Consider the following 21,255-nt stretch of genomic DNA (forward strand, 5'->3'; position numbering starts at 1 on the left):
AATGGAGATGAGAACACCTCTTAGTGGGAAGAATTTGAGCCCTAGAGCTTCTTCCCCGCCAGGGGGTGCTACAGTGAGATTTGGAGGCCAGCGTGTTAACAAGAAGGCAGGAGTAGAGCATCCAGGCCAGGGCAGCACTTGCCAGCCCTGCAGTAGGAAGAGGTGTGGTGGAAGGACAGGGGGAGGCCAGGATGGTGGAGTCAAGGGGCAAGAGGTTGGGGATTTGAGTGCATGTGCCTGAAGAGCCTACTAGGTGCCCAGAGGCCCCACTAAGGATCTTGGAGGTTTGTCCAAGTGGTTTTCAGGGGACTTGCAGGGACAGGGGTGAGCAGGGAGCCAAGAGGCAGGTGAGCCATGCCGTGAGGGCCTAGGCCCAGTGGGCTCTGCTTGGAAAGGGAGGAGTCCTTGGAGAGGGGATCTCGAGGCAGGACTGCCTGCATGTGAATCCCGGGCAGTAGGGCAGGGCAGCTGCCTGAGGCTCCAGGACAGTGTGGCAGATGTTTCCAGGGCTTCAGTTTAATTCAGCAAGCATGTCTTGAGCACCAGCCATGTGCCAGGCAAAGGGAAGAAAACCAGGGATGGAGAGGTGTCCTGTCTTCTGGGCTCTCTACCAACCCATCAGGCCCTAGCACGTATCCTTCCTTCGTGCATTTGCCAAGGGCCTGCTCTGTGCTCAGCTGGGTGTACACGAACGTTCCCATTGTATGGATGGGAAGCTGCAGCTGGTGATCAGCCCAATGTCACGCAGGCAGAAATGCAGAGAGGGAATACATTGGGTGCTCGCTTTCAGGATGAGATTTTAGGATACACAGAGCATGCTGAGCTGATCCATAGACCCCTGTCCCCTGGAGTGTGGGGCTGATGGCCCAGAAGGAGGGTTTGGCCCCCTGTACCTATAAGGAGCAGCCCTGCCTGGAGTCTCAGGCTGGCTGTAAGGCGCCTGCCCTGCTCTCGAGCAGATCCTGTGCCTGATGCTGGAATACAACATCATCGACAACAATGACACCCAGCTGCAGATCATCTCAACCCTGGAGAGCACAGGCGTGGGCAAGCGCATGTACGAGCAGCTATGTGACCGGCAGCGGGAGCTGAAGGAATTGGTGAGTCCACAGCCCAGCTCTGCAGCTCAAGAGCTGGGCCAGCCAGAGGGAGCATAGCTGAGACACAGCAGGGCAGAGTCCAGGACTGCCTGGGCCTGTATTCCAGCTAGTCCTCCTCCAGACCCTGAGAAGTCAGGACTACCACCTGCCACTTTTCCAGATGATCACAGAGAGGTCAAGTCATTGGCCCAGAGTCACACAGCTCCTAGGGGGCCTGGCCAAGAGTACATTCACACCCCCAGAGTCATCTACATCCCTTAGGCCCCTCTTCAAGGGCACCAGGGCTGGACCTCAAAGTGGCAGTGAACTCACCACCCTGGGCCCCTGGGGCCGCTCTCACACATGGCTGGTGGGGGAGGGTGTGTAAATACCTCAGCTCCCTCTCTGTGCAGGGGGCACATGTCTGAGACATGACCCAGAGACCCCCAGTAGTAGCTGTACGCTAACACTCTCTTCCTCAAGGGGCATTGCTGTCTCACTTCCCTGGTGGTGTTTCTTGGGATCCCCTCTCTGATAAACCACCTACACCCCAACCTGGTCTCAGGGCCTGCCCCGAGACCAAGACTGCCATGTTGCCTTCTAGCACCCACCCGGAGATGAAAATGGCACTGTGTGATGTTAACAAGGAGGGGTATGCATGGTGGAAGCTCAGGGGAAAGGATGGGTCTTGATCAGTCTGCTTCTGTTGCAGCAAAGGAAAGGCGGGCCCACCAGGCTAACACTGCCCTCCAAGTCCACAGTGAGTTGGTTTCATTTTCCTGCGGGGCGGGGTGGGAGGAAGAAGGTGATTGGGCCTCCCCGCTGGGGAACAGCAGAGTGTCTGGTAGAGGTGAACAAGGACAACATAGTCCTTGACAGGCCAGCTTTTCCAGGAGGGAACCAGGTTGCAGGAAACCAAACATGATAAAGATTATTGTTGATGTGTTGATGTTAATGTTATTATGTTACCAGTTAGTAATAATAGCTAATATACATGGAGTATATACGTGCCAGATACTGGGCCATGAGTTCATTTTATCATCACAACACTATGAAGCTATGCTTCTATCCACCCCCATTTACAAGTCTTCCGGAATCTTAATTCCTTGTGTCCTGCTGCTCCACTGTCCTTGGCATGAGACTTTAACCTCATGGTCCAAAAAGGCTGCTCAAGCTCTAGCCGTCATGTCTCCATTCAAGCCAGCAAAAGGAGGAAGAGCAAAGGAGACCGTGCCCCTTCCCTCTAAGGATATTCTGAAAGTCCTAGTGGACACATTTCCCTATATACCATGGTCCGGATTCAGCACATGGCCGCACCTGGCTGGGAGATTAGCCTTCAGGGCAGCCACATGATGGTTAAAACTCAAGGATTCAGTCACTGAGGTGGAAGGGAGAGCAGATATTACCCTTGGTGACCTCACGGTTTAATGATCACACATGCAGTGACCACACAAGCCTTGGAGTCGGGTGGCCTCAGTATTTGCAGGTGGGAAATGGGCACAAGCTGCTGCCTGGGAGGGTGAGTCGGCCAGGTACACATGTACGTGGGAGGGACATGGCCTCAGAACACCCCAGTCAGTGACTCAGGGTGTGAGTCACAGTACTGGAGGCTTTCTCCACCACCCACAGGGACGTGGAGGCAGCCCCTCCCTCCCCGGCGGCCCCCTCAGTCCAAGCCCCTGAGGCACACCATCACCCCACCCCTTGGGGATTCGTTGCCCGCAGCTACAGCTCTCGGCAGGGCAAGGGAAGAGGGGTGGGGAGGGGATGTGAAGGGGTCTCAGGAGCTGCTGGCAACCCCAGGCCTTCCCCGAGACCCCACCTGCCCGTCTGTTTGCAGGACGCCGACTTGGCTCGTTTGCTGAGTTCTGGCTCTTTCGGGAACCTGGAGAACCTCAGTCTGGCCTTCACCAACGTAACCAGTGCCTGCGCTGAGCACCTCATCAAACTGCCTTCTCTCAAGCAGCTGAACCTGTGGTCCACTCAGGTGCACACCGCCTGCCTACACCCTGCTCGGCCCCGCCCCCACATCATGCCCCCATGCACCCCTGCTCTGTACCTGCTCTGCACCCTCCACGGCTGGCCTTCCTGCCCAGAGCCCATGGCCCCATCCCCTGATTACCTCACCCCCTCCCCAGCTCAGCACCCATTCCCTAGGCCAGAGGAGGTTTAGGGTCTCATGAAGCCCAGAGGCCCATCTCACAATTGGAATTGCTGAGGCCCAGGGCAGGGATGTGCTGGGCAAAGTCTTAGAAGCGCTGAGAGGCAGGGCTGAGAGGTGGGCCAGTCTCACACAGCTGCCAGGGGGGCGCAGGGGCAGCTGACAGGTCTTTTTGTTGTAATAACCACCACAGCACACGCATGCATACTGCCCACGCTCAGGATCGTTTGCGCTATTGAGCATCTGACGTGGATCAGTGCATGTGGCTCCATACTACACCTGTGATGTGTAGGCCCCACTGGCGCCCTCGTTTTACAGAAGAGAAACCAGGGTGCTCCTGGCAGTCTGCCTTCCAATCCTGCCCCACCCCACTGTCCTGCCCAGGGAAGAGCTGCCTTGGCCTCCACTTGTAGCCAGAGCCACTGAGTTCAAAGCCCTGGACAGACAGCAGGACTCCTGGGAATGGCCTTGCCTGGCCCCCATCCCACCAGCAGCAGCTGGACTCGAACCCAGGTCGGGAGAAGATTGGAGTCTTTGGAGAGAAGTGAGAGCAGCCCAGAGCCCCAGGGCGTGGAGGCTGTGTCCCCATGACCTTCCTCCACTGCTTCCCCAGCCTCAAGGTCATTTCCCTGGGTGCCTTGGGGAGACCTCTCGATCCCCAGGGCTGAGAGGTTCTGTGCTCCACAGTTTGGAGACGCCGGCCTGCGGCTCCTGTCGGAACACCTCACCATGCTCCAGGTGCTGAACCTGTGCGAGACGCCCGTCACCGACGCCGGCCTGCTGGCCCTCAGCTGTGAGTACTGAGGGGGCCGCTGGGAGCAGGGGGTGAGGGCTGCGTCGTTCACACGTGCTCGAGATCATTCACATGTTCACTGAGCACCTGCTGTGTGCCAGGCACCGTCCTCAGAACAGAACAGGAGGGAAATATCCCTGACCTCAGGGAGCTTGTATTCTAGAAGAAAAGGGAAAAATGAGTACTCGTACCCTCCAGATACTTGCCTGAGAAATCAAGTTCAAGGCGAGTGCTCTAGGACATTGCTGCCCGGCTCCCCTGACCAGCAGCAGCCATCACTTGGGGTTAGAGGCGTGAATTCTCAGGTCACGCCCCAGCCTTCCTGTCTCAGAAACTGCATTTTAACAAGATGCCCATGGGATTCCCGCACACTGTTCACGTTTGAGAAGCGTTGCCCTAGCAGAAGTAGCCACAAGGGGCGCCTGCATGGCCCAGTTGGTTGAACATCCAACTCTTGGTTTTCTTCTCAGGTTATGATCTCATGGGTAATGGGATGAGCCCCACATTGGGCTCTGTGCTCAGTGGGGAGTCTGCTTGGGATTCTCTCCCTCTGCACCCCGTCCACACTCACACATGCACGTACTCTCTCTTGCTCTAAAATAAAAAAAGATCTCAATACACGTACACACACACAGACCCCCAGGGAACCCAGAAATGCTGATTCCTGTACCCCAACCCTAATCTCTCAGACTAAAACTCTTGGGTGCTGAGCCTGAGAATCTGCAGTTCCCATTTCTGACCCACTGATTTAGACCAGAGGCCCCATGCCTTGGCTGGGAGGAATAGAAGGCTTCCTAGAGAGGCGACTGGATCTGGGTGTACAAGACACATACGTAGGGATTGGCCCACAGGGGTTTGCTAGGCCGTGGCCATGGCTCCTGCAAGGTTGTTGGCAAATTCCAGATGGCTTGGGAAGGGTGGGAGCAGGAGACAGGAGTAGTGGAGGGCAGGAAGATGAGGTTTGGAGACATTTCTCTACAAATGTGCTCCTTGGACACTGTCATTGGAGTCACACAGTCCCTGGCGCAGAGCATCACATCTCTAATGAGCAGCTCCTGACTAAACTGAAGTTTGAGAACTGCCCTCAGGAAGTTGCGGCCTGGGTCAGCTCCACCAGGAGAGCATCCAGAGTTCCCCTGGGGGACGGGCCAGACCTAGTCCACGGGGGCCAGTGTACAGTGTGGCAGGCAAGCTCTGGGGACATTCGGGGTACAGGCAGTGGAGGTGACAGAGGGACCAGAAGGGAGGGAGGCTTAGAGGGCAGGGACAGAACAGAGGTCCAGACCAGCGCCTGCCTGAAACAGACCCCCTGGCTGTGCCCCTGAAACTCTACTTTTCCACCCCATCTCCTAAACGGGGGCCTGGACCCCAGCAGTCATTGCCCCCAACTTGACTGTCCAGTACCTGCAGCTGCCCTTGTGGAGGTCTCACCGACTTCACGACTGTGTCTGTCTGTCCTTATGCAGCCATGAAGAGTCTCTGCAGCTTGAACATGAACAGCACCAAGCTCTCGGCTGACACCTATGAGGATCTGAAGGTAATCCATCCCTGCCCCGCCCCCCCCATCCATCCATCCATCCATCCGTCCATCTCCAGCATCGAGACACTGGCACTTCACCCTCATGGAGCTTATTCTCCGGCAGGAAAGGCTGTTACACCTGCTTACTTAAGGCAGTAAATCGAATAATGGCAGGTTGAAAGGAGTGATAAAGAGGAAGCCAGCAGGGAATGGTCCCTTTGAAGTAGAGGCCCTATAAATGAGACCTAAAAGATAAGCCACAGATGCAAAGGGTGAGAGGAAAGGCAAGCGCCAAAGTCCTGGGGCAGAAAGGGTTGGCATGAGTAGACTTTGTGGCAGATGTGACTAGAAAGTAAGAGAGAATAGACTGGGGCCAGACTGAATGAGGCCTCGTAGGTCACAGGTCACAGAAGGGCTCTGGACCTCATCCAGTAGAAAGCTTTCAGAGGCTCTAAGCACTGTAGTGAGTTATACTTGTAAAAGCTTGTTCTGGCTGTTACCAGGAAAACTGATTTTTTACGGGGGCGGGAGGTGGTGCAAGCAAGAGTAGAAACAGGAAGAACATTTATGGGGCTGGTGCAGTCACACATGATAAGAGCCTGGACCGGCAGCCTGGGCTAGGTTGGCAAGATAAAATTGGGGAAAGGAAAGCAGATCCGAGTGGGGAAAGGCAGGGCGCATTTTGTTTGTAAAACAGGCCTTGGGCATTAGTGGAGCTGGGCCTTCAGCAGCCTGCCCCCATCCCCCTGGGCTCCGTACCATCTGCCCCAGAAGGCGTGAGTGGGGCTGCAGATAGCCAGTGCCAAGGACGGAGGGGCTGGGCCAGGCGGCCAGATGGAATCATGAGTACATTGGCACCTTCACACGCTGGAAGCCCCTGGGAGGGAATCCTCACCAGCAGGAACCCCCCCACACACACACACCTCAGCTTCCACCTCCAGCTCAGCCAGACCCACAGCTACTTCCAAAGCACCTACTATGTGCCAGGTCCCTGCGGAATGCAGTAACCCGGGCAGGACAGGGCTCAGGGACTAGCAGGGAGGGCACAGGGGACAGCCAGCCCTGCTTACTAGGGCAGAAGAGCCTTCACAAAAGGAGGGCGTAAGAAGTGAGTGTGCGAGGCAGAGCTGTCCACAGGGTCCCGAGGAGCCCGTGAAGCAGGGGCAGGGGTGCAGCCGGCCTGAGTGCCCATCCCGGGGGGGTTCAGACCTCGCTCAGGCTTGTCACCGACGCAGACTTCAGGGCCTTCTGTCCAGGCCCTGTGGGCATTTTGACCCCACTGCCAAGGATTGCTATGCCCCTGAAAGTTGAAGAAGCACAGATCCAGACACGGCACCCAAGCAGCCAAAGAGTGTATGTAGTTGGCCACTTGTGGAGGAAAGCCACTTTCACTCATTTGAGAGACACGTGGCGCCAACTTGCGGGTCCTGGCCAGTGAGGCCTAGCCTCTGTGCTGCAGGGATAGGACCAGCCTAGAGGTGGCCTCCCTGCCTCTAGGGAGGGGCCTGCACTCTGCACCAGGCAAGAGCGAGGCCATGCAGAGCTTCCCATCTTTCAGGAGAACCTGCAAACCTAGATCCCTGTGCCGCAGTCTCCTGGTTCCGAGGGGTTGGCTTAAAGGCTTTTTGAGTGCCGCACGGGTGACTGCAGCCCCCCAGTCAGTAAGCTCTACCAGGCCTGGGAAAGGAGCACTGTGCACACTGGCAGGTCATGGTGCACCCGGAAAGTGGAAGGGAGGGAGTGGAGGGAGAGAGCAAGTAGCCGGCTCTGTGCGAGGAAGGCTTCGTAAAAGAAGGAAGGGAGGAGCTGTGTCTCGTAGCAGGGATGGAGAGGAGCAGGAAGTGGCTCTGAGCAACAGCAGGTGGGATCGGAGGAGGGGGACCCAGGGGGAAGAATCGCAGCCACCCCAAGTACCTGCCCGCACGGTGATCCCACCCCACTCGCCTGCGCACGTGATCCACCCCACTCGCCTGCCCGGTGGCTGGCAGTGATGGCCTGTCAGCAGGAGGAAGAGAGAATAGTCCCCATCGGCAGAGCACGCCACGGGGGTCGGGGGTCGGGCAGGCCGTGCTGTCCGCCAGGCATTCTGTCCTTAGCACCGTCCTGGGTCCTGGGAGCCGGGGGACTGGATCACATGGCTCCACAGACGATGCCCGAGGCTCCCGGAGGCGAGGGGGGGGCTCTGCGCAGCTCGCGTGGCCAGCACAAGGCGGGCCTGGGCTCTCACCCCAGGCTTCCGGCCTGCAGCGCCAGGGATGCACAGCCTCCCGGAGGAGAGGGGGGCGTGGGGTCCCCTGCAGCTGTCGCCCGCCATCCCCGGGGCCCACCCCACATGCCGCGTCCTCACCGAGGTCACCCAGGGAGCCGCCGGCGGCCGGGCCGCTGAGGCGGGCGAGCCAGGCTCCTCCTTGCTGCCCCACAGGCCAAGCTGCCCAACCTGAAGGAGGTGGACGTCCGCTACACGGAAGCCTGGTGAACCTCCGCCCGGCAGGAAGGAGTCCGCAGCTGCCACACACGATTCTTGACTAATAGCCTAGAGCGCCGGTCCTGGGGCCCACCCCCAGCACCCCGGCTGTGAGCTAGATGGGGGAGTCTTTCTGGGGGCGGAGGGCGGAGGGGGGAGGGGGTGGGGAGGGGGGCCGCAAACACGCCCAGCCCCGCCTAATTCTTTTAGCTTCGTAATTGGAAACCTTGACCTGGTCTAAAATGGACTTTGTAGCAACCAGAGGAGCATCAGCGGGTCGGGGGAGGGGGTGGGGGGGCGGGGGGCTCGGGGAGGGGGGACCCTTTGTGGATTTTCTTTGCCTTCGTGTTTAACGCTGTGTGGGAAAAGTCAACCCTGATGCCACCACTGTCACACGACCTCGATGGGCCTCACGGGCCAAGGAAGGACGCGTCCTTCCTCAGAGGCTCCGCCGAGAGCCCCCCCCACCACTGGGAGGAGAAAACCCAGACATGTCATCGCACACCATCCTGTGTCCTCGCCATTGCTATGCAAAGTGATTCTCGTTGTACATAAGATTTAAATAATGCGCCTATTTAAGAAATGTTGACAAATTGCGGGTCTGGGACCTGCCTCTTATTTATGGAGTCTTTGCCCCTCCCCGCCTCCGCCCTCCCGCCCCGCCCGCCCCTGGCCTGTAGTACTGTATAAACCAGTCAGCTGTTGGGGTAGTGCTAGTATTATTGTTATTTTTTTAAAGGAAACAGACAAAAAAAAAAAAAAACTCCTTGGAAAATGAATTGCTTTTTTGTAACGGATTCCGTATGCCACTGCTCGGCCGTCCGTCCGTCCGTCCGTCCGCCCACCCTCCCCCACTGTGCATCTCCACCTCCCAGTGTCTCCAACTTGCTCTTGGGTGGGGGTCAGGCTGGGGGGGAGAAGTGGGGTCCCCACGTTGTAGTCTTGCTCCTGCCAGGCCCCAGCTTTCCCTCAGCCCCCTTGTACACATTTGGGGGTGCTGACCTGTCCCCCCTGCCCCCTGCCCCGGAGAGCTCCCATCTCCGGAGGCCTCAGCCACCCTGTCCCGACTGAGACTGGCCCATGGCCTCCCCGCCATCCTGTGCTTCGCGTGGTCTCCTCATGCATGCCCGCTTCTTTGCATGGTCTCCTGGGAGAAGAGAGAGACGTCGCCTCCACCAGCCTGACTGCCCACCCCCCCCCATGAATGTGACCACTGCAGCACAGACGCCCCTTCTGTCCCCACCCCTGTCCCCAAGACACACCAACCTCCGTTTATTTTGTAAACAGTTGGCTTTTTCTTAACGAGCCCTCACTGTACAGAACAGCCCTTCCATGGTTTCCTTGGGGTCCCCTCTCCCCCCAAGCCCCCTTTTCTGTTGGTTCAGCACAAATACCGCCCCCTCTGGCACCTCCAGACCTAACCCCCCAGTCAATGTAATTGTTTTATATATATTTAATCTTATTCAATGGAAACCATGCTTTTGTCGTTTTATACTTTGCTAGGTAGACTTTATTACCCCCCCGACTATGCCCTCATTTTTTTAAAAAAGGAAAAAAAAAGAAATTGGGTTTCATTCTTACTTCATTTCCCGTGCCAGGTTTTATTTTGTGTGTGCGTGTGAGTGTGTTCCGTTCCGTGTTCTGTTGTTTTCTGTTGTTGTTGTTTTCCGTTGTTTGGTTTTATTCTCTCCCCTCTGGTCCCATACTTTACAGCACTCTGGTGCAGGAAGAAGCAGAAGCAAAAACAAACAAACAAACAAAAAACTTTAAAAAAGGAAAAAAAAAAAAAAAGAACCAAGACATGCCACCTTTCCCCTTCGCACTGTTGCTTTTCCTGATGGTTAATACTACTGTCACGTAGCTGTGTTCAGAGATGTGAAATACTTTCAGGCAAAAATAAACTGTAAGTGACTCATTGACATCTGGCCTTTCTGTGTGGCTTCAAGGGAGCCTTTCGGTGGGGATGGGCTGGGGACGAGACCTAGGCCAAGGTCAGGACTCCGCAGCGGCCAGGGCTCCTCACCCTCGGCGCTGTTGACATTCGGGGCCAGACCCCGCTTTGTAGCGAGGCCATTCTGTGCATCCTAGGATGTCATGCGGTGTCCCTGGCCTCGGCCAGCTAGATGCCAGTAGCACCCACTCCCACCCCCAGCCGTGACAATAAGAAATGTCCCCAGGGGATAGAATCACCGCCAGGAGAAAACCCAGGCCAACGTGTGCATCGGGGCATTTTCTGCAGCTCTAGCCCAGAACTTCTAGGAGCAGTGCGCCTGGCCTTCACCTGGGGGGTCTTGGGAAAATGCAGATTCTGATTTTGCAAGGTCTGGGTGGGGCCCGACACTGCATTCTGGGACCTCTGGGCAACACAGATGCCACTGGTTCATGGAAGCGTCTCTGAGTTTCAACCATGCCTCCAGCTGCCCCCTCACCCAGACGTGCCCACGAGGCACCTCAGTGTGTCCGAGGAGAGACTTTATTTCTACCCTATCCCAAGTCATTTGCCTCCCAGGGTTCCTGACCCAGCAAGGGCGTTACCGCAGTCCAGTGGCCCTATTGTCCGACCCACCCCATGTGCAGGCTGTTGCCAGCCTTCTGAAGCCACTCCAAGTGTTCCCGAGTCTCCTTACCCGTCTGTGCCTCCACCTCCCCCACCCTAAGCCAGGCCCCTCATCTCTCTCCAGCAGACTGGAGTGGCACCCTCACTACCTCCCAGGTCCAACCTACACCACCTTCCTCCCCTCACCACCTCCCCTGCCTCCCTACATCCCTGCTCTCCGTTCCCTCCTCGCTTCTAGAGGCCTCTGTACACCCACTAAGTGGACAGCCCCGGAACATGATGAGTATTAGCTGCCCCACCTCTGGCCACACAGGGAAAGCAGGTGCCATGGGTGAGGGTAAGGAGGGTCTTGGATTAGCAGGGGTGATGAGTGGGCCCTGGCTTCATGATGGCCAGCTCGGGTGGGGACGAGCATGTGCGTGTGCAGGCGCGTGTGCAAGGCACTGCCAGCTACTCTGTCCCTGATCCTTCCCCCCCCACCCAGGGGAGGGCCTGGCTCACCCCAGCACACATAACTACCAAATGGAAGGGTGGACCCTGCCAGCCATCGTGCCCTTAGCCCTCCTCCTCACTCTGTTCTGCATCACCTGGGCTCCTCTGCCACTGGCTTCCAGGGGAGCCTGGAGATTGCAGGCTACCCTGCCCCGGGGGGGTGGGCAGGAGGCTGGAAGAGAAAGGTCAAGGCGTTTCTTCCCCTGGGCATCCCAGCTGGGCAGCCTCTCTCCATGACTCCGGCTGTGGGAGTGATACCACTGTCAGCCCCCGGCCGTCCCCTGGTGGGACCTGTGGGCTCCTGCTAGGTTGGGAGCCTCACGTCCTTTGACCCCGGCCGCCCTGCACAATGCCCAGCGTCCAGCCAGTGCCCTCCCCCTGGCACGGCCGAGGCTCCCGGTGTCTTCCCTTTTAACCAGTAGCTTAGAACAACAGAAATATATTCTCTCATGCTTGTAGAGACCAGAAGTCCAAAGTCACGATGTCGGCAGGGTCACAGTCTCTCTGAGGAGAAAACTCTCCTTATCTCTCCCCCGCCCCGCATCCTGGTTGTGGCTGCGCTCCTCCAGCCTCTCTGCGTCTGCCTCACGCCCCCCCTCCCCCGCATCAAATCTCCCTCTGCTTTCTCATATCAGGACACCTGCCGTTGGATTTAAGGCCCACCTGGATGATGACCCAGGATGACCTCACGGACAGCTCCTCAGTGTGACCACATCTGCAAAGATCTTTATACAAATAAGTTCACAGTCACATGTTCCAGGTGAATGTATCTTCTGGCTTCAGCTCCCTGCGGGGCAAAGATGGGGGTGAGATGAGCCAGTGTTTCATTAATCACACGCCGAGGTCTGGGATCCATCCGGAGGGCTTCGGGTGAGAGGGAGATTGCAATTATCTTACTCATTTTCTAACAGGGCACTTCCGTAGCACTCACTGTGTCCCAGGCACGGCACCAAGGGGTTTGCAGGTCTGAACTCATTTACTACTCCTGCCGAGCCTGGGAGGCGGGTACTAACATGACCCAATGGGGAAGTGGAGGCCAGGAAAGCCTGGGCCTCTGGGTCAGGGTCACCCAGGGAGCAGGGCATTTGGGGGTAGATCTCCACTGCTGGCTGGTGAACGGACGGGGCTGGGACCAGAGCCGGGACCACAGAGACACAGATACCAGACGAGCTTAGGAGTAAAGCTGCAGAATGTGGTGAGTGGTCTAGAGGGAAGGCCAGCAAGGACTCAAGGATGATGTTCGGTTTCTCGGCTCACTCCCCAAGGCAGGCTTTGAAGGGCCTAGAATTTGCGCCTCTGCCTGGCAGCAGTCCTCAGTGATGAGCAGGGCTGTCTCCCTCCTGGTGGGGTGGGGCGCTCCGAGGCCTGCTTTCCCCGGCATTGATCAGCTGTCCCCGGCTCGCCTGCTTCTTGGCACCTCCTGCCATCGTCTCCTTCCTTTACCCTTGATCCCACCCACATTCCCTGGGACCACTTCCCAAAGAAGCTACCTGTGCTGGGATCTCTTTTTTTTTTTTAAGTATTTATTTATTTATTTATTTATTTATTTATTTATTTATTTATTTATTTATTTATTTATTTATTTATTTATTTATTTATTTATGAGAGACACAGAAAGAGCTAGAGGCAGAGGGAGAAGCAGGCTCCATGCAGGGAGCCCGACGGGGAACTCGATCCCAGGACTCCAGGATCACGTCCCAGGCCGAAGGCAGGCACCAAACCACTGAGCCACCCAGGGATCCCCCGTGCTGGGATCTTTATCTCAAAGCTTGCTTCCGGGGAAGCCCAAACAAAGACAGGAACTAACATGCTGGGGGACAGAGGGAGCCCCTTCCGCCACAGGCTGCGAGAACCCTCCTAGGGAGACTGCACGGTCGGCAGGTAGTTCTGCCCTGACCTCAGCCACGCCGGGGACCCCAGAATCATCTTGCATCTGTTTTCAGAGCTGGAGACGGTGGCTGACGGAAGCTCTCATACATTGCCGGTAAGCACAGAAATGGGTTCGGCCGCTTTGGAAAGCGTATCGGCTGAAGCTAAACATCCGCCCACCCGTGATCCCACAACTCCGCTCCTGGGCGTACACCCCAGAAAGCTGAGGGCTCACGTCCCCCGAGAGACACAAGGATGTTCATAGCAGCATTCCTCGGAACAGCCAAAGACGTAGGAGCAACCCAAATGTCCACTAACAGGAGAATAAACAAACCAGGGTAGGCACACGGTGGGACAGCACACGTGTCCCCATCAACAGGACAATGAATAAAGCCACAGTGACACAGTCGCGTCGGAATTCTGAAAGACTGAAAAAAGCCAACTACGGACCCCCATAGTGACATGAATTAATTGGACAGACATCACGTGTGTGAAAGGAGCCAGACATAAATGAGGGTTTGCCATAGGATCCCATTTACGGGAAGTTCATGAACAGGTGCGAGGCATCTGTGTTTATAGGGGTCAGAGCAGTGGTTATTGACACTATGGGGGTAGGAGGTGTCATTGGGACGGTAGGAGGGAACTTTCTGGGGCGGTGAAACCCTCTATCTCTTGATCTGTGGTCACACAGATGTTTAAACACTCACAGAACTCGACATTTCAGATTTGTGCCATTTACTGCATATATTACACCCCCTTTTAAAAGTAGCATCAGGGGACACCTGGGTGGCTCAGTCGAGTCGGTTAGGTGTCCGCCTTCAGCTCAGGTCATGATCCCTGCGTCATGGGATCCAACACCACGTCAGGCTCCCTGCTCGGCGAGGAGCCTGCTTCTCCCTCTGCCCCTCTGCCTCGCTCATGCTCACTCTCTCTCTTTCAAGTAAATAAATATTTTTTTAAAAAGTGGCATCAGGTGGACATAACTCAAATGTCCACCAACAGGTAATAAATGTGGTATATACAGACAACGGCCTCTTACCCATCTGTAAGAAGGAATGAAGTGTGGATACACACTCCAACGTGGATGAATCTTGAAAATGTTATGCCAAGTAAACCAGACACAAAAGGCCACATATTGTTTGATTCCATTTATAGGAAATATCCAAAGTAGGCAAATCTATATAGAGAGACAGCAGATTGGTATGTACCGCGGGCTAGGAAGCGACTGCTTAATGGCTATGGGGTTATTGGGGGGCGGAGGGGTGATGAACATCTTTAGCCACGAGATAGAGGTGGTGATTGCACAATACTGTATTCTGGATGCCTCTTTAAGATGGTTTATGTTACAGGAATTTCGCCTCGATTTTTAAAAATGTCATCAAAAAAGAACTTATTAGAGAAAAGATGGCTGCTGTGTCTGGGCCTTAGGAGGGTGAGTGGTGCCAACACCACGACTTTCTCGTCCATCCTCACAAGCTGCCTCCCGGAGAATGTTTGTCCCCTCCTCAAAACACTCTACTGCCACCTGCTGGGAAATGGTCACTATAAACATGCCAGTTTCCTTAATAATTAAACTCCCTTAAGTGTGACACCCTTGTGCAATGCACAACATGTACGACTGTATACAGTAGGATATCTGACTTTATTTTTCAGTGTACTCTATTCAGATTTGGATTGGGCCTTGGAAACCTCAGTGCTGCCCTCTCCCCGTGCCCTCTCCAGTGCTGAGTCGGGTTAGCCCGAGCCAAGCTCCCTCAGATTGGCAGCGAGGTGAAGTCCACTCGGGCATGCATTGAACCTGCCCTTCAGACACACCTCCAGAAAGGGAAGCTTCTCCAAAGCACACTTGGTCACCTCCACAGCAGCAGGAGGCTGAGACCGGCTAGAAGGTCTCCACCAAGCCCTTGGTTCTAGACCTCTTGGCTGTGTGCCCTCTAAACGTAGTGGTAGGAACAATAAGCTGTTCCTCGGAAACACCAGGCTGTGTCCCCGCTCTGGTGTGCCGGGGAGGAGGAGGCTCGGGGAAAGGGGCGTTGGCACCCAGCTGCTTCCCGAGCATGGTATACCCGCTGTGGCAGCTTCTCTTTGGGGCTCCCCCCAACGATGGCCACAGGCCATCCGTTGAGGTGGGAGGTGGGTCAACGATTCTCTCACAGGTTTTTTATTTTTATTTTTTATGGATAGCTATCTCCTCTGGTGGTGGCTGTTCAAGACATGCACTGCCTTCTAGAAATAGGACGCAATAACATAAAATGTCCTAGTAGCCACATTTTATGAAACAGGCAAAATTAATTTAACCTATATTTTTTTTAACATACCCCAAATATCATTTCAACATGTCGATATAAAAATTATTGAGATATTTCACACTCTTTGTTTTCTGCACAAAGTCTTCTGTATTTGGCATGTCCAGCACATCTCAGGTGGGACTGGTCCCAGCTCAAGCGCTCAGCAGCAGCCGTATTTGGCCCGTGGCCCTCACGCGGACAGCACAGCTCCAGAATTTCTGTAAACCCAGAGCAGGGGAAGTGGCAACATGGTAGGAGGTGGAGAGCAGCAGGTGTGCAGGACTTGGAACAGCCTCACACGGCAGTAAAAGGGCTTTGGCTTGGATGTGGGCATTGAGAGGCCGCCTCAGAGCTGCCTGTGAGCCACCCCACGCAGGAAGGTCAGGCGCACATCGGGAGGCCGAGGCCTCTGCAGGACTGACCTGCAGGGCTGTCCGTCAAGCCCCCAGTCCCTCTGGAAAGCAAGCTTCTGTCCACTTTAACTGACTTTTTAAAAGTAGTGTGTTCATTTATGAGAGAAAGCTTGGTAGGTCACCACTGTGCACCACTGTGCATGAATGAGTGAATCAACGGGAAACCCCAAAGTAAAGGTTGGCCTTGAGCAGGACAGTCCCGCGTCCCCAGGGCAGCCAGGCCACAGCCCCGCCATGAGATGTGGATGTCCACCCTGGGTGTCCTTCCTCCAGCTGGCCGCCAGCGCGCCAGGAGAGCGCCCTCCCCTTGCTTCCGTAGCCTCATTCATTCACACAGAAAAAAGTGTTGCTCTGAACCTCGAAAACACCGAGCTAGGTGGAAGAAGCCAGTCACCAAAGTCCACATATTATAGGATTCCAACCACAAGAAAGCCCAGAATAGGGAAATCTATGGAGAAAGTCACTAAGGGTTGCTCAGGGCTGAGGGGATGGGTGGGGCAGTACAGGCAGAACCAGAGGGTTGCATTTTGGGGTGATGAAAATGTCCTTCGGTGGTGATGTTGGCGCGACTCTGTAAGGATCCTAAAAACCCCGGAACCGTACACTCTACTTAGGTGGATGGTGTGGTCAGTGAGTTATCTCTCAATAAGGCTGGGTTCTTTCTTTTTTTTTTTTTTTAAGGTTTTATTTATTTGAGAGAGAATGGGAGGGGGTAGAGGGAGAGAGAGAGAATCTGGAGCGGCCCCCCCAGCGCGGAGCCCCAGGCCACGCATCATCCCCCCACCGGGAGGCCCTGGCCCAAGCGGAAATCAAGGATTGGTGGCCAATTCCACTGAGCCACCCAGGCGCCCGCCAATAAGACTATTTTTTTCTAATTTATTGAGCACCCACTGTGTGCAGGGCACGCTGCCATCTCGTCCTCCAGGCCGTCCTGCACCCGAGCAGTCCGGGGGCCGACTCGCAGGTGCGGCGGCTGCTCCGCAGGTGGAGCCCGAACCGCCCTCCAGGCCGAGGGAAGGGGAAGGGCCTGGCGCGGGGGCCCAACCGACCGGCCCAAGAGGGGAGGGGGGGAGGAGAGGAGGGGGGAGGGGGAGAGGAGGGCGAGGGGGGAGGGCAGGCTCCCAGGACGGGGCCGCTGGTCCGGGAGACCCGCAGCCAGGGCTGTGGAGCGAGCAGCCGGCCGAGAGCCGCGGGAGGCCAAAGGGGCGGGCGGCGGCCCGGCCCGTGACGTCATCGTCGCCATGGAGACGCCGCCGCTGCCGTGGCCCCGGGCGGGGAGGGGGCGGGAAGCGCGGCCCGGGGGTCCCGCGTCCTGGGAGCCGCCGAGGCCCGGGGAGTAACCGCTGTGTCCCCGCAGCGCCCCCCGCCCCGCGCCCGGGAGCCGCGGCCGCCGCCTGCTGGTGCAGCGCTGGGAGCTCACCGGGCGTGGGGCTCTCTGCCCACCTTGCTCCGACGACCTTTCCAGATCCTTCAGGGACCCCTTCAGGTACTCCCCGTCCAGGCTAGTGGGCTTCAGCCTCGCGTCCGCGTCCTCGCTCATCTCAGGCCGCTTCCCTCTTCCAAGGCGGCGAAGGCGGGGAGCGACGCGCGTCCCGTACTTGGCCCGTGGGGCCCTCGGCCTTGCCCACGGCTGCTTCTCAGGCTGCACACGGGGGTGCTCACATTGCGGCCCGGGTGTGCGCGGGGGAGGACGGGGTGGGGTGGAGGCGAGGGTCCTGCAACATGGTGCCCCCGTTGCTGGTCACCCACCTCCCTCGGCTTCCCTCGGGGGCAGGGTCTGCTCACCCTGCTGCAGCCTTTTCAGGTGGGATGCTAGAAAGTTCTCTTGGCCCTTGGGGTCCATGTCACTCCCAGAAACTCACACCTTCCTGACATGCCATGGTTACCTCTCCCCACCCTGGCACCTCTTACCAGTTCTCTTTCCCCTGATTCAAGCAGGCACAGGATGAAGACTGGGGACACCTGCCTTGCCTGAGGGTGGGTGTGGGGCAGTGGGCCTGAGCAGGAGACCTGAGGAGGGGAGCATCTCTTTTTTTCTTCCCACTCCTATCTTCTGTTGGTGCTGGGATGATATAAGAGAAGGTAGGACCTTGGCAGCCACTTTGTAAGAAGCCCCAGGGTCTGGTCCTCAGTTTTCTGACTTTCTCTAGAATGTGGGGAACTTAGACCTGGATGATTTCAGGCAACCACCTCACTTGACTATCTGTTCATCTGTCTGATATAGGTGAGGTTTGGTGGGGTGGGGTCCAGAGCCAACCACCAGGAAAGAATTCTTGAGGCATCTTTGGTGCAAAATAGTGGTTTTATTAAAACACAGGGCAAAACCCTTGGGCAGAAAGAGCTGCCGCCCCCAGGTTGTGAGGAAAGGCTGATTATATACTTGGAGTTGGGGGGAAGTAAGGAAAAGCGAGGTTTCAAAAGGATTTTCACATGTTAAAGAAGACTCACCAGATTCCAAAGCCCTTGCCATAGTTAAGGTTGTTTTTCCCTCTAGCAAGGCATTAACATTAAGACAGTTGTGGGGTGCACCTGAGTGGCTCAGCGGTTGAGCCTCCCTGCACGGAGAGTCTGCTTCTCCCTCTGCCTGTGTCTCTGCCTCTCTCTCTCTCTCTCTCTCTCTCTCTCTCTCTCTCTCTCTCTCTCTCTCATGAATAAATAAAATCTTAAAAAAAAAAAAAAAAGTTGGGAGCTTCCTGGAAGAATGTCACGGACATCCCACCCAGGAGTGGGGGGATTGGTTGCAGGGTGTCAGTTTGTGTTTTGTCCTCAGCTAGGCTTCTGCTCCCTCATCACATCCACCCACCCATTTATCCACCCGTCCACCTTGTAAAACTGCTGCGTGCTGGTCACTCAGCTACATGTGGGGATCTGGCAGTGGAAACAGCCCAAACCCCTCCCTTGGGGAGCCTGTGTTCTGAGAGAAGTCAGACAACAAACAAAATTAATAAGAAAAAGATACGGTATCTTCAAAGGATAGATGTGATGGGAAGAAAAGGAATCCAAAAAGGAGGATAGGGAAAGTGGTGGACAGGTGGCCTGGGAAGGCCTCACCGAGAAGGGGACATTTGTGCAAAGACCTGAAGCAGGAGAGGAAGGAGCCAAGGGAAATTTGGGGATAAGAGCCTTCCAGGCAGTGAGAATGGCCAATGCAAAGGCCCTGAGGTGCGAGCAGGTGCGGAGGGTTAGAGGAACTGGAGGAGATGGAGCAGCCAGAGCAGAGTGAGCGAAGCAAGGAGGAGAGGGGGCCTGAGTCCCCTGAGTCAACGGTCCGCTGCTTGGAGGCCTTGGGTTTTACTGATGCTCTGCGCTCTCGTCCTAGCAGCTCAGCAGGCACGCTTCAGTGCCTGCTGCCAATGGCCCTTGCTGGGGATCCTCCTGTGCACCAAGTCATCCTATCTCCAAAATACGCTCATTATTTCCATTTCATAGATGAAAAAAACGAGTAATAGGATGGGATTCGTCTGGAGAAACGTGTGTATGGTGGGGGGCGGCCCCAGGCCTCTCTGATGTTCTCAGGGAGGAGACAGTGAGGCCTCTGCCATCAGAAGGAAACTGGCTTTTCTGTGGCTGCTCCACTTGGCTTCCAGAAAAGCCCAAATCTTCCTGTCACAAACTCCCCCGGGGGGGCAGGGGGCTCTGCTGTCCCCAGTCTCCAGTACTCCAGGCTGGTGGCCCTCTGAGCCACAGCCAGCAGCCTTAGCATTTGTCCCCTGGGGGGGGGGGGTCGGTGGAGAGACAGAAGCAGGTTTTTTCTATTAGGCAGGCCTAAAGGATTTGTGGGAGGATTGGGGGTGGTTCTCAACAGGAAAAAATGAGGCTGAATGGGCTGGGAAGGGGGGAGCTGCTTCCAGGGAGGTGGCCAAGCCGCTAAGCCCCCTGGCCTGTCTTAGCAAGTAACACAGACGTGATGTTTAGACAACGTTCGCTCATTCATTCGACAGATACTTAAACATGGGCCGACTTTGTGCCAGGCTCTGTGTTCTGTGAGGAGTGGGTGGGCGGCTGGCAGGGTGGGTGGGTGAATAAGTGGGCGAATAAAGGAACAGACGGGAGGATGGATTAATAGATAGATGGACAGATGAATGAATGGATAGGAGGTGAGTAGATGGGCGGATGAATGGGTGGCTGTGGAAAGGGATGAGTGGCCGGTTTAAGTGACTCATGAATGGGGGTATTAAGTGCCTACTGCAGTATAACAAATCACCCCAAAGTGTAGCGGCTTAAAACAACAAGCGTGGATCTCACCGTTTCCGTGGGGCGGGAGTTCAGGAGCGGCTGCGCCGGCTAGTTCTGGCTAAGGGCTCCCAGGTGGTGGCCATCGGGCCAGGGCCGTGTCTTGTTCGAAGGCTTTCTGGGTGGAGGACCCTCCTCTTGATGGCGCTGTTGGCAGGAGGCCTCTGTTCCTCACCACATGGTTCTCCACAGGGCTTCGAGAGTGTTCTTGTGACATGGCTCCTCCGAGGGTGAGCGATCAGAGAGAGAGACAGCAAAGCAGAAATTATGGTGACCTTTACCACTAGAATTCTCATGTCCTCTGTCATCACTTCTGCTTTTCCCTGCTTATCAGCAGCAAGCCACTGAGACCCGCCCGTGCCCGGAGGGGGCGGAATTAGGGCCCACCTCTGGGAGGAAGAGCATCAAAGAATTTGTGGACAGATTTTAAAACCGTGGCAACAACAGGGACACCTGGGTGGCTCAGCGGTTGAGCGTCTGCCTTTGGCTCAGGTCATGATCCCGGGGTCCAGGGATGGAGTCCCATATGGGGCTCCCCGCAGGGAGTCAGCTTCTCCCTCTGCCTGTGTCTCTCATGAATAAATAAATACAATCTTTAAAAAAAAAATGTGGCAACAGATAAATGGACGGTGTACTCACTATTCTCTGATGCTGGAATTTTAGAATAATCTCAGATGGTGGCCTGCTCCTTTAATTCTCTTGGGACACTTGTAGATGCTCCCAGTGCCAGGGCTCCACCCCAGGTCCTCTTTTTTTTTTTTAAGATTTTATTTATTTATTCATGAGAGGCACAGAGAGAGAGAGGCAGACACAGGCAGAGGGAGAAGCAGGCTCCATGCTGGGAGCCAGAAATGGGACCTGATCCCAGGACTGCAGGATCACACCCTGGGCCAAAGGCAGGTGCTCAACGGCTGAGCCACCCGGGCGTCCCCACCCCCAGGTCCTCTTATTTGAATTGCTCTGAGCAGAGTTGGATATTTGTGGTTTTGTTTTGTGGGATGATCTTAAACTTTAATCGTGACATTTATGCTCCCACTACATTTTTTTTTAATGGTGGTAAAATGGGTATAATGGAAAATTGACCATGTTAGCCATTTCCGAGTGTGTGGTTAGGAGGCAGTAAACACATTCACACTGTGGTGCAGCTATCGCCTCCAGAAATGTTCCTTTTCCCAAACCGAAGGCCTGCCCATTAAACATGAACTCCCCGTTCCTCCCTCCTCCAGCGCAGACTGAGCACCATTCTGTGAATTGGACCACTCGAGGGCCCAGGCGAGTCAATCCTGTGCATCTGGCTGGATTCACTCAGCACAGTGACTTGCAGGGCTCATCCACGTTGGGGGAGAGCAGTTTCATTCCCCTCGTGGCCAAACAGCCTCCCACTGTC

The 21,255-nt window shown here is 55.8% G+C and overlaps 1 protein-coding gene across 1 annotated transcript in view; it reads left to right on the plus strand.

Annotated features, from left to right (window-relative positions):
• Positions 1-9,935, plus strand: part of CMIP (c-Maf inducing protein) — a 231,058-nt gene extending 221,123 nt beyond the window's left edge. The window contains 6 exon segments of the mRNA XM_055307156.1: positions 960-1,100; positions 1,792-1,839; positions 2,920-3,066; positions 3,928-4,033; positions 5,500-5,570; positions 7,975-9,935. Coding sequence (XP_055163131.1) covers positions 960-1,100; positions 1,792-1,839; positions 2,920-3,066; positions 3,928-4,033; positions 5,500-5,570; positions 7,975-8,028 — 567 coding nt within the window. The 3' untranslated portion in view covers positions 8,029-9,935.
• The last annotated feature ends 11,320 nt before the right edge of the window (positions 9,936-21,255 follow it).

This window comes from Nyctereutes procyonoides, unplaced genomic scaffold (assembly GCF_905146905.1).
Source record: "Nyctereutes procyonoides isolate TBG_1078 unplaced genomic scaffold, NYPRO_anot_genome, whole genome shotgun sequence".
In the NCBI taxonomy this organism is placed as follows: Eukaryota; Metazoa; Chordata; class Mammalia; order Carnivora; family Canidae; genus Nyctereutes; species Nyctereutes procyonoides.